The sequence below is a fragment of the Gymnogyps californianus genome, unplaced genomic scaffold, assembly GCF_018139145.2.
Source record: "Gymnogyps californianus isolate 813 unplaced genomic scaffold, ASM1813914v2 HiC_scaffold_31, whole genome shotgun sequence".
Classification (NCBI taxonomy): domain Eukaryota; kingdom Metazoa; phylum Chordata; class Aves; order Accipitriformes; family Cathartidae; genus Gymnogyps; species Gymnogyps californianus.
The window spans coordinates 1,625,096-1,638,592 of NW_026114191.1; the positions used below are offsets into that span (position 1 = coordinate 1,625,096).

The 13,497-nt window shown below is 61.1% G+C and overlaps 1 protein-coding gene across 1 annotated transcript; it reads left to right on the forward strand.

Annotated features, from left to right (window-relative positions):
* Positions 1-1,618: 1,618 nt before the first annotated feature.
* On the forward strand, positions 1,619-10,833 carry SLC37A2 (solute carrier family 37 member 2). The gene is made up of 18 exons (XM_050914045.1): positions 1,619-1,677; positions 4,264-4,345; positions 4,441-4,528; positions 4,895-4,973; positions 5,185-5,320; positions 5,767-5,843; positions 5,938-6,104; positions 6,509-6,546; positions 6,787-6,969; positions 7,137-7,227; positions 7,307-7,369; positions 7,876-7,961; positions 8,902-8,950; positions 9,243-9,316; positions 9,810-9,888; positions 10,020-10,117; positions 10,446-10,510; positions 10,791-10,833. Exons 1-18 carry the CDS (start codon positions 1,619-1,621, stop codon positions 10,831-10,833), a joined length of 1,557 nt encoding a protein of 518 aa, XP_050770002.1.
* The last annotated feature ends 2,664 nt before the right edge of the window (positions 10,834-13,497 follow it).

The window sequence follows — 13,497 nt, forward strand, 5'->3', positions numbered from 1 at the left end:
AGGGGGAAACGAGGAGAAAGGAGGCGCCCGGGGGGATCAATACCTCTTAGGATTAGAAAGCGGGAGGGTTTCTAACCTTTTCTCTCCCTTTCCCTATGGCTCCTGCCAGCCCCTGCCTCTCGGATCATGGTCCAGAGCCAGGTATTTATTGCTCCCTCACTTTCTTCTGGGTGGGGACCTCTCCTCCACTAACATCTACCTGACCCATGCTCCCACGGCCTCTATTTTGCTCCGGAAAGGAGCTTTTTTTCCTAGGAAAAACCTGTTATTTCATCTCTAGGTGAGCGTTGACCCTTGGCTGTGCTGCTGCCACAGGGGTTGCCTAAAGCAAGATGGTTTTTACCAAAACCGACACCGGTGGGCGTAACGTGTTCCTGGACGGAGTTTGCACCGTAACCCGTCATTAATATTTACTGCTTGCTGGCCGCCCTCCCGCCACCTCTCCAATATTAACCGCGGCAGGAAGGCTGGGTGACCGAGCGTGCCAGGTGATTTCTTTTTTTTTTTTTTTTTTTCCCCTGTTACCGGCCCACCGGACATGAAGCAAACCCACGACCCCGGTCCAGAGGTAGCACGGAGCGGGCCGAACCAGGGGATGCTCCTCCGTTCCCGCTGGAGAATCATTCACCGACTGATTCCTGGCGCCCGGTGCTATTTATTAACCGCCGTTTGCGTCAAGGGGAAGACACCGGCGTACCTAATACGGGGTGTTGAGGTAGATTCGTAAAGGGCAGGATCCGCCCCGGGAGGTTTTTTTTTTTTTGCACGCGCCGGGGCCAGGGCAGCAAAGGGCTAAAGCTGCAACTATGTGGTTTGGTGTTTTTTTTTTTTTTAAACTGATTTCAGAGCAGGGCTTTGCGCCGGGGCAGCTGAGGACGAGCATTTCCTCGGCGGGTTCCCCAAGCCCTCGCTCGCACCCCAGGCATCCCAGTTTCCAGCTCTCCGAAGGGGCCGGAGCGGCTCCCGAAGGGCCGTGGGTTGCTTTGGGGTTTAGTTCAAAGGAACCGTGGTTAAATAAAACCATTGCTGCTCCTCCACCTCACGATCTGCCCCTTGCTCCGCTCCATCCCAGCGATGTAAATGGGATCCTTTGGGAGCCGGGGGGGGGGGGGGGGATTGCTCCTGGTGTGAAATCTGTGGGAGAGGAGAGCAGGACTCCCCAAAATCCCTGTGAATAAACCCAGAAACATGCCTGGGGCGGCTTAGCCGAAATCAGGGCACCAAAGCCCTTTCGGGGGGATGGAAAAAAGTGAGCGGGAAAGTTAAATCCGCTGGAAGAACAGCGTCTGGGGAAAATCCTGGTGAGTCCCCCCGGGGACTTCTTCCCCCCCAGCTCCCCGGTGCCCAGCTTTGCTTTTTTCCCCTCCTCGGCACCGGATTTTAAATCGATTTTTCTTTTAACCGGGACTGGGGATCGAGGGGAAGCTTCGGTTTCGTACTTCGGGGGGCTTGAGGAGAGGGACGGACGAGGAGGGGTTCCGCGGGGCTGGCAAACCGGGGAAGGAGACGGGACCGGGGCGGGACCGGGGCCGGGCCGGGGCGGGGAGCGGCGGCCCCAGCGGGGCGGTGAAAAGGAGCCGGGGGGGGGGGGGAACCGGCAGCTCCGCCGCCGCCCGCCATGAGGGCAGCTCTCGCCCCCGGCGTCCGCCTGCTCCGCGCTCTCCCCCGGGACAGCCGGTGAGCGGGGACCGGGGAGGGGGGGGAGACGGGACACACCGGGGACCGGCACCGAGATGGGGACAGCCGCCCGGATAAGGACCGGTGCTAGGATGGGGACCGGCAGCGGGATGGGGACTTGCCCTGGACCATGGGACCGGCACTGGGATAGGGACCGGCCCTGGACCAGGGGACCGGCACCGGGATGGGGACCGGCCCTGGACCACGGGACCGGCACCGGGATGGGGACCGGCAGCGGCATGGGGACCTGTCCTGGCCCAGGGGTCACTCTCCCGGGGACTGGCAGCGGGATGGGGACCGGCCCTGGACTATGGGACCGGCACTGGGATGGGGACCGGCCCTGGACCATGGGACCGGCACCGGGATAGGGACCGGCCCTGGACCAGGGGACCGGCACTGGGATGGGGACCGGCCCCGGGATGGGGTCCTGCCCTGGCCCGGGGGTCACTCTCCCGGGGACCGGCAGCGGGATGGAGACCGGCCCTGGACTATGGGACCGGCACTGGGATGGGGACCGGCCCTGGACCGGGGGACCGGCACTGGGATGGGGACCGCAGGGACGCCAGCGGGATGGGGACCTGCCCTAGGCCCGGGGGTCACTCTCCCGGGGACCAGCACCGGGATGGGGACCTGCCCTGGACCGGGGGTCACTCTCCCGGGGACCGGCACCGGGATGGGGACCTGCCCTGGCCCGGGGGTCACTCTCCCGGGGACCGGCACCGGGATGGGGACCGGCCCTGGACCAGGAGTCACTCGCCCAGGGTCTGGCACCGGGCTGGGGACCAGCCCTGGACCAGGGGTCACTCGCCCAGGGACCAGCATCGCCCCTCGGGCACCGGGTCCACTGTGAGACCGGATCCAGCGCAGCACCGGCACCGAGCCCGGGGGGTTTTCAGCATGAGCCAGGAACTGGCCCCATCCCGGGGACGGAGGGCGCCGAGCCCCGCTCAGGCACTGTGGGGCTGGGCAGGAGGGGTGCAGGGGGGGACCCCAAGACGGGGAGCAGAGCCCAGGGAGCAGAGCCCAGCGAGCCTTGAGCTGTCCCTCTGCATATGCCAGGCCCCTCTGCATATGCCAGGCCCTCGCCCTCAAAATTCGGTGGGATCTGGCCGACACAGAGATCCCGCTGGTTCCCCTCCCTTTTGGTGAGGTCATGAGGCCGCTGCCGGTTTAATTTTATTTAATATATCTATTTTTTGGAAGCCTGGTGCCAAACAACCCCTGTGCTTTTCCATCAGCTGCAATTTGGGGTAAAAAAAAAACAAACCCAACCAGCCGGCCGAGCCGGGCACCGCACGTGAAGTTTCTCTTCCCCTTCCTCACCGTGGCCTCTCCACTCCCCTCGAATCAGCCCCGCAGTCAGCAGCAGCGGTGATTTTTGGGGGGGGGGGGGGTTTAGTTATTTTTTTGGGGTGGGAACCAGGCATTTTTCCTGCTGTGGTGCCGTCTCGGAGCCGGCACCCCGGGAGCAGAGAGCTGTCCTGGGTTTGCAGGGTGCCTGTAATCGCTGCAGTTTCATGAAGAAGTGAAACTGCGAAGAGGAGCGGGATGGGCTAAAACTGCAAAAAAAAAAAGGCTTTTATATTTTTTTTTTTTTTCCTAAACTTGGAGCAACCCCGTGACACTTCTCAGTGCCGCAACCACCCTGACCGCTCGCATCCTCTGTGCTGCCGTAAACACCCCCCCCAAAATGCAGGATGGGGCCCCTTGGAGATGCTCATCCTGCTCCGGAGGGTGCTGGATCCTATTTGGGATTCTCCAGGCTTCATCCATCAGCTTTGCTGGGAGCAGCGCTCCCAGCCCCGAGCCCAAACCCCATTTTCCCCGCTATTTTCCCCCATTTCCCTGCATTTAATTCAAGCAAAAGGGATAAGGTCGCTATTCGGTGGAGGAAGGGGAGCGGGTATTGCTCAGGATATCCCTTCCTCCCCGCTTTTTTTTTTTTTTTCCCAGCTCATCTTTAATTAACGCCGGGAGTGATGATGAATCAGCCGCGGTCTTGTGCCCCGTTTCCACCCGTGACGCCGGGAAGGCGCTTGCTCACCCCGTGGTTTGCCGGGACGGCGGCTCGAGGAGGGGGAAACACCGATTAGTGCTCCCCCTAAAACTCAGTTGATCTTTTTAAGCCGCCTCCTTGGCTATTTTGGGGGGGGCGGGGGGGCTGGTCGCCTTGCTACTGGCTCGGCTGAGCTGGTTCAGCTCACCGATCCGGCAGAAGAGTCCCCGTTTGGTGCTGAGGGGGTACTGTGCCGGGGAAAGAAGCAGGAACGACCCCGTTTTTCCCCTTTCCCGTGCGCTTCTAAGACCCCGCAGGTTAAATAGCGGCAGAGCTGCGGGCACGCGTCCAAAATTCGCACCCGCATCCCGAGCGGATTCAACCTGGCACGGTGGGGGCTCTCATCCCCCTTACCTGATATTTTTCTCCGAAAAGCATGAATTTTGGAGGCAGGGGGAAGCAGCACCGAGGCTGGAGATGCCTGAGACATCCCCGCCGGGCTGGGCTTTGCCAGCTGGGATGGTGACAGGCCACCCGTCCCCGTCCCCGTCCCACCAACCCCTGACCTCTCCGCTTGCTTTATCCCGCAGGTATCGGGGACTGACGCTGGTGCTGACCTTCCTCTGCTATACCAGCTACCACCTCTCCCGAAAACCCATCAGCATCGTCAAGGTTAGCTCCAACCTCGCCCCAGCCGCGGGGAGAGGGGACGCGGGGACGGGGCGCTCCTCCGGCACCCCTATTTCACCCCTTCTCTCTCCCCGCAGAGCCAGCTGCACCCCAATTGCTCGGCCTTGGGCCCCAACCCTCGCAACAACTCCAACAGCAGCACGTGGTGTAGCTGGGCACCCTTCGGTAAGGCTGAGGCCCCCACCCCGAGTCACCCCTAAAACTACCTTGAGGGCAGCCAAGACGGGCTCCCCGCCATGCCCGGTCGCGGCTGGAGGTTTTGGCAAGGGGCCGGCTGCTCGTTAGGCACCCGGAGGTAATTAAACGGCGTTGTGTCTGCCCCATGCCCTCAGGCCAAAGGGCAGCAGTGGGTGGTGAAATCGGGGCTGGGATGGGAGCGGGTCCCAACGCCGAGGGCACCCGGCCACGCTCCAGGAACTGCCCCTCGGGAAGGAGGGGTTTGGGGACAGGGGATGAGGACGAGCCGGCGGCCACGGGGAGAGAAAACAAGATGGGGGCCAGGCTGACGTGGCCCTAATCTTTCTTTTCCAGATGGGGATAACTACAAGGAGCTTTTTGGGGCGCTGGATAATGCCTTCCTGGTGGCCTACGCCATCGGGATGTTTATCAGGTACCCAGGTTCTTTGCACCCCTTTCCCTCCGCACACCAGTTTGCACCAGTCTGCCAGGAAACTGGTTTCTATGGGGATGGGGTCACGCTAACGGGAAAGCAACCGGGCGCTGGGAGCCGCTCGGGATTCGGGTACCGGCTCGGTGCTATAACACCCATCGGTGGCATCACCCGTGACAGCTCCTGTCCGCGCCCTTCCCTCTCTCCGCAGTGGCATTTTCGGGGAGCGTCTCCCCCTGCGCTACTACCTGTCCGGGGGGATGGTGCTGAGCGGGCTCTTCACCGCGCTCTTCGGCCTCGGTTACTTCTGGGACATCCATGTCCTCTGGTACTTCATTGTCGTGCAGGTACGTGGAGGATGCCCAGGCTCTGGATTTTACCGCCGCGGCCTCATCCCGGTTTTTCGGTGGTTTTCGGGGATCGGGCTGGCCCAGTTTCCGAGTGGGAGAACGCCGGGCATTTCCGCTCCCCGCAAAACCCGGTCGCGCGTGGCGTGGGCGCCGAAACCACCGGGCGCGCCCGTCTCGCCGAGCAGGGCAGGGCAGCCGGTTTGGCAACACCAGCCGCTCCCAGTTTAGCCACGGGAACAACGCAAACGCCTCCGGGATTGCCCCAGCGGGGGGAAAAAAACCCAACAAACCCCAAAGCGAGTGTTTTCTCAACAGCTTTGGGATGGGGGTGGCTATTTTTGAGCCCGGCTACCCGAAACGGGGCAGGGGCTGTGCTCCACGGATCAAGTCGGCGCTCACCGGCTGCCGATGCTGCCGCGTGATGCTGCCTCTTCTCTTGCCAGGTCTGCAACGGGCTGGTGCAGACGACCGGCTGGCCCTCTGTCGTGGCGTGCGTCGGGAACTGGTTCGGGAAAGGAAAGTGAGTGTTTCTCCGGCGCGTCCCCCCTCGTCCTCATCCCTGTCGGCCCCGGCAGCCACCCCGGTGATACCGACCCCGGCTCTGTCCCCGCCAGGAGAGGTTTGATCATGGGCATCTGGAACTCGCACACCTCCGTCGGCAACATCTTAGGCTCGCTCATTGCCGGCGTTTGGGTTTCCTCTGCCTGGGGCCTGTCCTTCATCGTGCCCGGCATCGTCATCGCCGCCATGGGCATCATCTGCTTCTTCTTCCTCGTGGAGTGTGAGTGGCGTGATCCGGGGGCACAGCAGATGACCAACGTAACACAATTTTTTCGCCTTACCCGTCTCCGAGCGTTTTTGGCAACCCCAAAGACTTATTTCCAGTTTGTGGCAAGCAGGGATGTGGACCCGACCACCACGGGGATGCTCAGCACCCTTTGGGGTCATCCAGGCAGGCTCAGCCCCTGTGCCGGTCACTCCTCTCAGCCTGTCTTTCTAGGAAACATTTGGGAAGCCCTTTGGGATTTTACCGGGGTTTTTCACTGCCGGGAAGCGGGTACCCGGAGACGCAGCCCAGCCCCAGGGGGTTCCCAGCCCCACATTTCTCCCCTGCAGTGTGAGATGCTGGAGGGAGAGCGGGTTCTCAGGTTCCAGGCTCTCACGGGATCTCCTTTCTCCCTGCAGATCCCGAGGACGTCGGCTGCAGTCCGCCTCTGCATCACGTGAGTCGAATAGATTCCCAACGGCCTTGTCCTGGGCTGGGTGGTCGCTCAGTTTACGGCGAACCAACCGGGCTGTCAGGTCATTAACGTCAGAAATTAGAGCGATGTTCAGTTAGCACGGAAGATGCTCGTTGCTATTCCGGTGTGAGCATCCTCCGGGTCACGTCCCAGCAGCGAATCTGGCCTTTCAGCCCCTTCCAGCAACGAGAGCCACATCTCCTCCTTTCGGCTTGCTTTTAGATGGCCTCCGACGAGGAAGATGCTGGAGGAGTGACCACCACCGAGAAGGATCCCGAAGCGGTCACCTCCAACGAGGGACCGCTGAGCATCTCGGGCCAGAGCAGCGCGGATCGTTCCGACAGCCCCAAGGAGCCAGCCGAGGAGCCCGAAGCCATCAGCTTCCTCGGGGCGCTCCGGATACCCGTGAGTCACGGGATGCCCCTTGCGTCGTGACGGGGATGGAGGGAAAGAGCAAAGGCGGGGCAGCTCGCCCCATCGACGGGGCGCTCCCCGGGCAGAAAACTTGGGGGGGAAAAACACACCATCTTGGGAAAAGGAGGCTCCTCTGATGTCTTCTCCTCTCCTCCCAGGGCGTGGTGGAGTTCTCCCTTTGCCTGCTCTTTGCCAAGCTGGTGAGCTACACCTTCCTCTACTGGCTGCCCCTCTATATCGTGAACGTCGGTGAGTTTTTGGGGACGGGGAGGCGGGAGCGAGCCTGGCGAGGGGAGCGTCTCCTCACCCCCTCTCCTCTCCCTCGCAGCTCATTTCGGCGCCAAGGAAGCCGGGGACCTGTCGACTCTCTTTGACGTCGGGGGCATTTTAGGTTCGTCACGTACCCCGGGCGGAGGGGGAGGTGGAGTGGGGATGATTTGGGGACAATCCTGGCCTTGATTGAAAGTCCCCTCCACAGGTAACACCGTCTCTTTCCCTGGAGCGCTGCAGTGAGGTTTATTCAGCGTTCATAGCACTCAGCAAGCAGCAAACGCCCCTCGCTTTTATTTTGCCACGCAGGTGACCATCGCGACACCTTCCCTTGGGTCTCGCTTCCTCAGGCTCTCCTTTTTCTTAGAGAAAGAATACATTTTGGAAGCGTGGAGGGGACCAGAGCTGCACGCAGGCGTAGGGAAACCATCTGCAGGGAGAAAGCGGCAGGGATAAATCAAAGCTTTTCGCTCTGAGATTATTACATTTAACCTCGGGGGCATCTCGCCGAAAAGATGGGGGATGAAAGAGCACCGCAGCGCGGCATCCCCTTGGATTTTGGGTTAAGCCAGGGCGAAGCTTTGCTGCTGGGGCAGCGTGATCGACACCTGTGACTCCTTCTTGCAGGGGGGATCTTTGCCGGCCTCATCTCCGACTACACCGGCGGCAGGGCCACCACGTGCTGCGTGATGCTGGTCGTCGCTGCTCCCATGGTGCGTTGTCACGCGGCGGGGGGGGGGAAAACCCCAGTCACGAGGGTTTCCTCTCCTCTGGCTCCTTTGAGTCACGGCCGCCTTCCTCTTCCCAAGCGCCTGGGATGAGCTGGCCACGCGCTCGGGCTGAGATGAGAGCTGGGATGGATCCACGTGTCCAGATATTCCCGGGGTGCACGTCCAGATCTGGAGGCTAGGAGGGGATTGTAGAGTCCTTGACAGCCAAAAAAAAAAACCAAAACCCTTTAGGGTCCCAAAAACCCTTCAGGGTTTTTTTTTTCCCCTCCATCTTGCCATAACCCTGCTCTGTCTTAAAGCCTTGGGGGTCCCGCCGAGCCGGTTCAGCTTTTCTCTCTTTGCTTTGCATCCCAAAAGCCCCCCGTGCCGACAGCCTCACGCTCCGCCGGCTCTTGGCCGGGACGTCCTTCCCGAGCACCTGCACGGAGCTCGTTTGGCTTCGCTGCCACAAAAACGCGGCTAATTAGCTGTAATCCAAGCCTGGCTGGCTCTGGGTTGCGAACCTCTCCCCTCCGATGAAGCTGGTGCGCGCCGAAAAGCGGAGAGGCCGCATCACGTCTGCGTTCCCCCGATAGTGCCGGCGGGGCAAATTACCGTCTGGCTTCAGCCGGCGGGGAGGCGTGCGAGCCTCGCCGGGCCGTAAATCGCGGCGGCACCTCTGTTTGCCAGCTGCCAGGTATTTCATCTGGCAGGCAGACGGCGGGACGCGGAGCCAAGGGCGCGCTCGGCTCCCCGTCCTGGCTGGTGCTCTCCTCTTCAAACGCTGTGTGTGTGTGTAGGGGGGGGTGGGGTGTCTGCGAAGCTTGGCGATAATTCAGGTCCTCACCTTCTCCGTCCTGTCCCCGGGGTGCTGCCGCAAGGCAAACACTTGGGAAAACAGCTGGAACAGCCGTAACTGGTTCATCTCGTGTCTCTTCTCCAGCTGTTCCTGTATAACCACATCGGCCAGAACGGCATCGGCACATCGATAGGTAAGGAGCTCCTCGGCGCAGCCAGCTCCCGTCACCGAAGGGGCAATGGGAGGTGCCGCCGACTCACCTGCCTTTATTTCTCCTCTCGAGCCGGGCTCCCGGTCTGGGATTTGGGGGAGGGTGGCGCTGGATGAGATCTCCTGGGGAAAACGGAGATGAGCAGGCAGTGGACGTGCGGGACAGCGATGCCAGCACACGGGCCGGGGACGCTGGAGCCGACGTCCTGCTGTTCCCTGCACTTAAACATTTCATCTCTTCCCGGGTACCTCCGCGGCCGTCTCGTCCCTCGCAGCGATGCTGATCGTCTGCGGCGCTCTGGTTAACGGCCCCTACGCTCTCATCACAACAGCGGTTTCGGCAGATTTGGTAAGAGGCGCAGCTCAGACCCTGCCACGCTGCCCTTGCACACCCAAAGGCTGTTCCCTCTTTCCCAGAGGGATGTCTGCTGGGATTTTTGCGTTTTAGCTTTGTTTTCCAATGCCTGTGAAGCCCGGCGGAGAAGGGCAGGGCTGTCACACCTCACGCTGCGGTCCGCAGCCTCCCTTAAACACGGCTTTTTTTTTCCTATTGCTTTCTCACCTTGGCCGCGTGACTCTGCTCCGGCCCCGCTGCATCTCCCTCTAAGCACAGAGTGGAAAATTTGCTGGGAAATCACTTGGGATTGCTGCCCGCCGTTGGCGATCCCGGTTTTGCCGTGGTTTGGCTGCAGGCAGCGTCCGAGTTCAGTCTTCCCATCCACGGCTGGGTCCGATACATGGAAATTGCTTCCCGGGCTGTGAAAGGCCTCATGCTAGGACTTGCCGGCTGTGGACCCCGAAACCGCTTTTCCTCCTTACATTTTACTCCTCCATCCCTACAGGGAACCCACGAGTCTCTCAAAGGAAATGCCAAAGCCCTTTCTACCGTCACGGCCATCATTGACGGCACAGGATCCATAGGTATGTACGGCTGGGGGATGCCCAGCGCCGATTTCCCCCCTCCCGGCACGGCGATGCTGCGGGCGGGGGGTCCTGGTCCCCTCTCCCCCGTGAACAGGGCATCTCCTAACGTGGCTCGTGTGCCCTCGCAGGTGCCGCCCTAGGGCCGCTGCTTGCAGGGCTCATCTCCCCCACGGGCTGGAATAACGTCTTCTATATGTTGATAGCAGCCGATGTCTTGGCTTGCCTGGTAGGTTCCTCGTCAGCGCGACTCGTTTTGCTACCCTGGATATTCGAGGGCTCCCTTTTAGCCGCCCGCTCGCCGGCGGAGGGTAGGGATGCTCCTCGGGAGACAGCCAGGCACAGGGCAAATTGCAAAGCCCTGTATCGACACCAAACCTTTGCCTCCGTTCACTTGGCTCTTCCCAACCGCCTACCTCCACGCACGGTTTTAGTTCATGCAACCTTCCCTAGGAAGAGCCTTAAAATTTATCTCCCGGCGATGGAAACGCTCACGCCGAGGCGGGTGGCTGCAGAGCCGCCGGCCCCGCGGCAATCCTCCACTTTTCCTCTCGCAGCTCCTCGCTCGCGTGGTGGTCAAAGAGATCCGCGGATGGTGCGGCTACATGGCGAGGAAGAGAGGGTACGTACGTACCGCCCCGGGCCGGCCTCCGGTCCCGCAATGCCAAAACACGGCGTCAGTGCCGCTCCGGAAAGACGTTTGTTATCCTTTGCTGTCGCTGCTGCATCTCCGCGCGGGCATCGCGTCGGGCTTTGCGAGGCCGTCTGCCCAACGTCTCGCTCCTGTGGGGACAAAGAGACGTTTCCACCTCCAGCCAGGGCAGACACCCGGGGGATTTTAGCCATCCAGCGCCTCCCGAAACTCCCTCGGTGCTAAACACGCCGTCCTTGTGTCTTTGTAGCTCTAGCGTGCAGCTAACAGAGTCAGTGCTGGATGGGAAGTAGCTCGGTGTGAGTATCTCCGCTCGAGCCCCGAGGATTAAATGCAAACGCAAGCCTGATTCGCCCTGATTTTGAGCTTCGCTTGGCAGGCTCAGGCTAGAAACAGCCGCTCCGCTGATAATTTAAGGGCCGAGATCAAGATTTGGGAATCAAAGGATCGAATCGGGGAAGAGAGTGTGGACGGGCGGGTGGGCAGCGTGTCCTTGGCTCCGGCTGACTTACGAGATGTTAGCCCAGACGCCCGATTGATTGGCATTGATTAATGCACTTGAAACGGCCGAATTTATAGGCTGACTTGCCCACCCGTGCTAATGAGCTTGATTACACAGAGTCCGGGCTCGCTAATCAAATCCGCGGCCAAATCACTGCAGCGAGGGTATAAATAATCTCCAAATCAGCACTGGCCCGTCTCCACTTGCCACCGAAGCCCCCCCGCCGTGAGCACCGATGGCAAAGGGGCTGCAGCCAGACCAGCGGTGGGGGTGCCAGACCCCGGCCCCCCCAGCGAAAACGTTTGGTCCTTTATGTCTTGTGTTTGCAGGTGAAAGACCAATAGTCTGGGCCTCGCGCTGCGGTAAGTGCGGCCCAAATCTCCTTCTCCGGCCGCCGGTGGAGGGCTGTCGGGCTCCGCTTTCTTGTGCCGGGGCTGGGTGGAGCGAGGACTGTCCTGGCCGGGTTGGCAGCGTCCCCGTTTGCACCAAAATCCGGCTGTTTTGTGCTGGGGGAAGCAAGCTGGCTCGGTTTGTGGAAATACCGCAATGCCTTAGAGGAGTTTTGGGGAGTGCGTTTTCTCCGGAGCCGCTTGCAGAGAGGAGGCGCAAACGCTGGGGGGGGTTTGGTTTTTTTTTTTGGTGGACGTTTCAGCTTTGGCCAGAGGCAAAACGGTGGCTGGATCTGCTCCTTGCACCCGCTTCTCCTCCGGCTTTGCGGCGCAGATGGGGCTGGGATCGCCCGGCAGAGCCGTTTTCCCTTTCCATCTCTCCGGCAGTGCCGCGGCACCCGTCGTTGATCCCAAAACACCTACCGAACGGCCCCCACCGCGCTCAGCCGCTCGCTTCTCTCCCCGCAGGTTTAAGGAGTTTTGATGTATCCCCCCTCCCAACGCGAACCGCCCCGAGCCGAGAGGCCCGGAGGGAGGAGAGAGGCTGGGGGACACCGGGAACACGTTCGTCTCGGCAGAGCCGAGGCACGGGCCTCAGGCACGGCCCCGCGGGCACGTACCGCCACCGTGGGTTCGCTTCGGAGGCAGGCAGCGGCGAGGAGCAGTCCGAAGGCCCCGGCCGACCGGTTTTCTGGGCCGATTCTTCGCCGTCGGCCATTTTATTAATAAAAACGTGCGAAACCTGCGTTGCCGCTCCGTGCCCTTTCCTGGCGGGGCTCGGCCAGGTCTGCGTGAATTTGGGGGCGGTGATCGCGCCCGTCTTCTTGCTTTTTCTCCACGTGCAAGCCTGCCCCATCCCGGCGCTCGGTATTTCAGGATGTCAGACCGGGAGGACCGCGCCAAATCGCTTACGGCACCGCCTCACCGACAAAGCGCCGCTTATTCTACGTAAAGAGCATCCCCAGGCTTTTCGCTGAGGCCAAATTAAGCTGGTTTTGCTCCTCGTCTCATCCCACTGCAAAAAAAAAAAAACAAAACCAAACCCAAACCAGCATTTTTCCTGATTATTACGATTCCTAATTCGTACCATTTAGCCCCAAAAGGACCCGCAGCCACGCATCAGCCCCCGCGCCACCGCAAACAGCAGCTCGCACCCGTGGCCGCTCTCAATCCAGCGCGGGCGGCTGACGGTCTTCGTTAGACACCCCCTAATTAGGAGGAGCCGTGCGACAGGCACTCGGGAACCCCCGGGGAGGTTAAACCAGCGCCGCTGGCCGGGGCAGAGGTGGGTTTGGGAGGTCCCGGCAGCATCACTCGATTAAGGTGGGGGCCGGCTGTGCGCTCATGGGGGGGGGCCCCCGACTTTGATCTGCGAGGAGCCAGGGCGCACGGGGCGTTTGCGAGCCGTGGGGTGTGTTTCCCATCGAGGGATCGTGCCCGGGCAAGCTCTGGCTCTCCGCCGAGGGGAGAGCAGCATCGGATGCCAGGGGCTGCGTTTATGCCCGGTATAAATCTGAACTCTAATTGACTTCACCTCCTCGGATCTTAACCCGAGGAGAAAACATCTGGGCCTGATGTGATTTTATTAAGTGCTGATTTCATCAGCGAAGGGGAAAAAAAAGGAAAAAAGTTAAAAAAAAGAAGAAGAAAACCTGCCGGCCAGTTGGATCAGCTCCCTGTAAAGCCCTGCAAGGCGATGGAGCAGCACGGCGGGGACAGGCAGCTCAGGAGAGCGGCAGCCGCGCGTTCGAGGCGGCTGGACGGGCGATGGCCTTCGGTCCCCTCCGCGCCGACCGAAGATGCTCGACGGGGCTTGAAAACTCGCTGGTTGCCTGCAGATCCCTGGGGGAGAATGCGGGAGAAACGTTGGGGGGGCAGGCAGAGAAAAGCAAAATCCATAATTGCCCCGTTTTCCCAGGGAAATAAACCCCCCCATCCGGGGCAAACCCTGACGGAGCCATAGGGAGAGGCGTCACGACAGGGTCTGTCCTCAGCAGAGACGAAGGGGCTGTCCACCGCGGCATCCCCGGGCCGCGCGGCTCCTGGCAGCGCAAGGCTCAACGATG

Coding starts and splice junctions, on each gene's coding strand:
- SLC37A2 (XM_050914045.1), top strand. CDS start 1,619: ATGAGGGCAGCTCTCGCCCCCGGCGTCCGCCTGCTCCGCGCTCTCCCC. Junction 5,844..5,937: donor AACTGGTTCGGGAAAGGAAA/GTGAGTGTTTCT, acceptor TGTCCCCGCCAG/GAGAGGTTTGATCATGGGCA. Junction 8,951..9,242: donor CGGCATCGGCACATCGATAG/GTAAGGAGCTCC, acceptor CGTCCCTCGCAG/CGATGCTGATCGTCTGCGGC.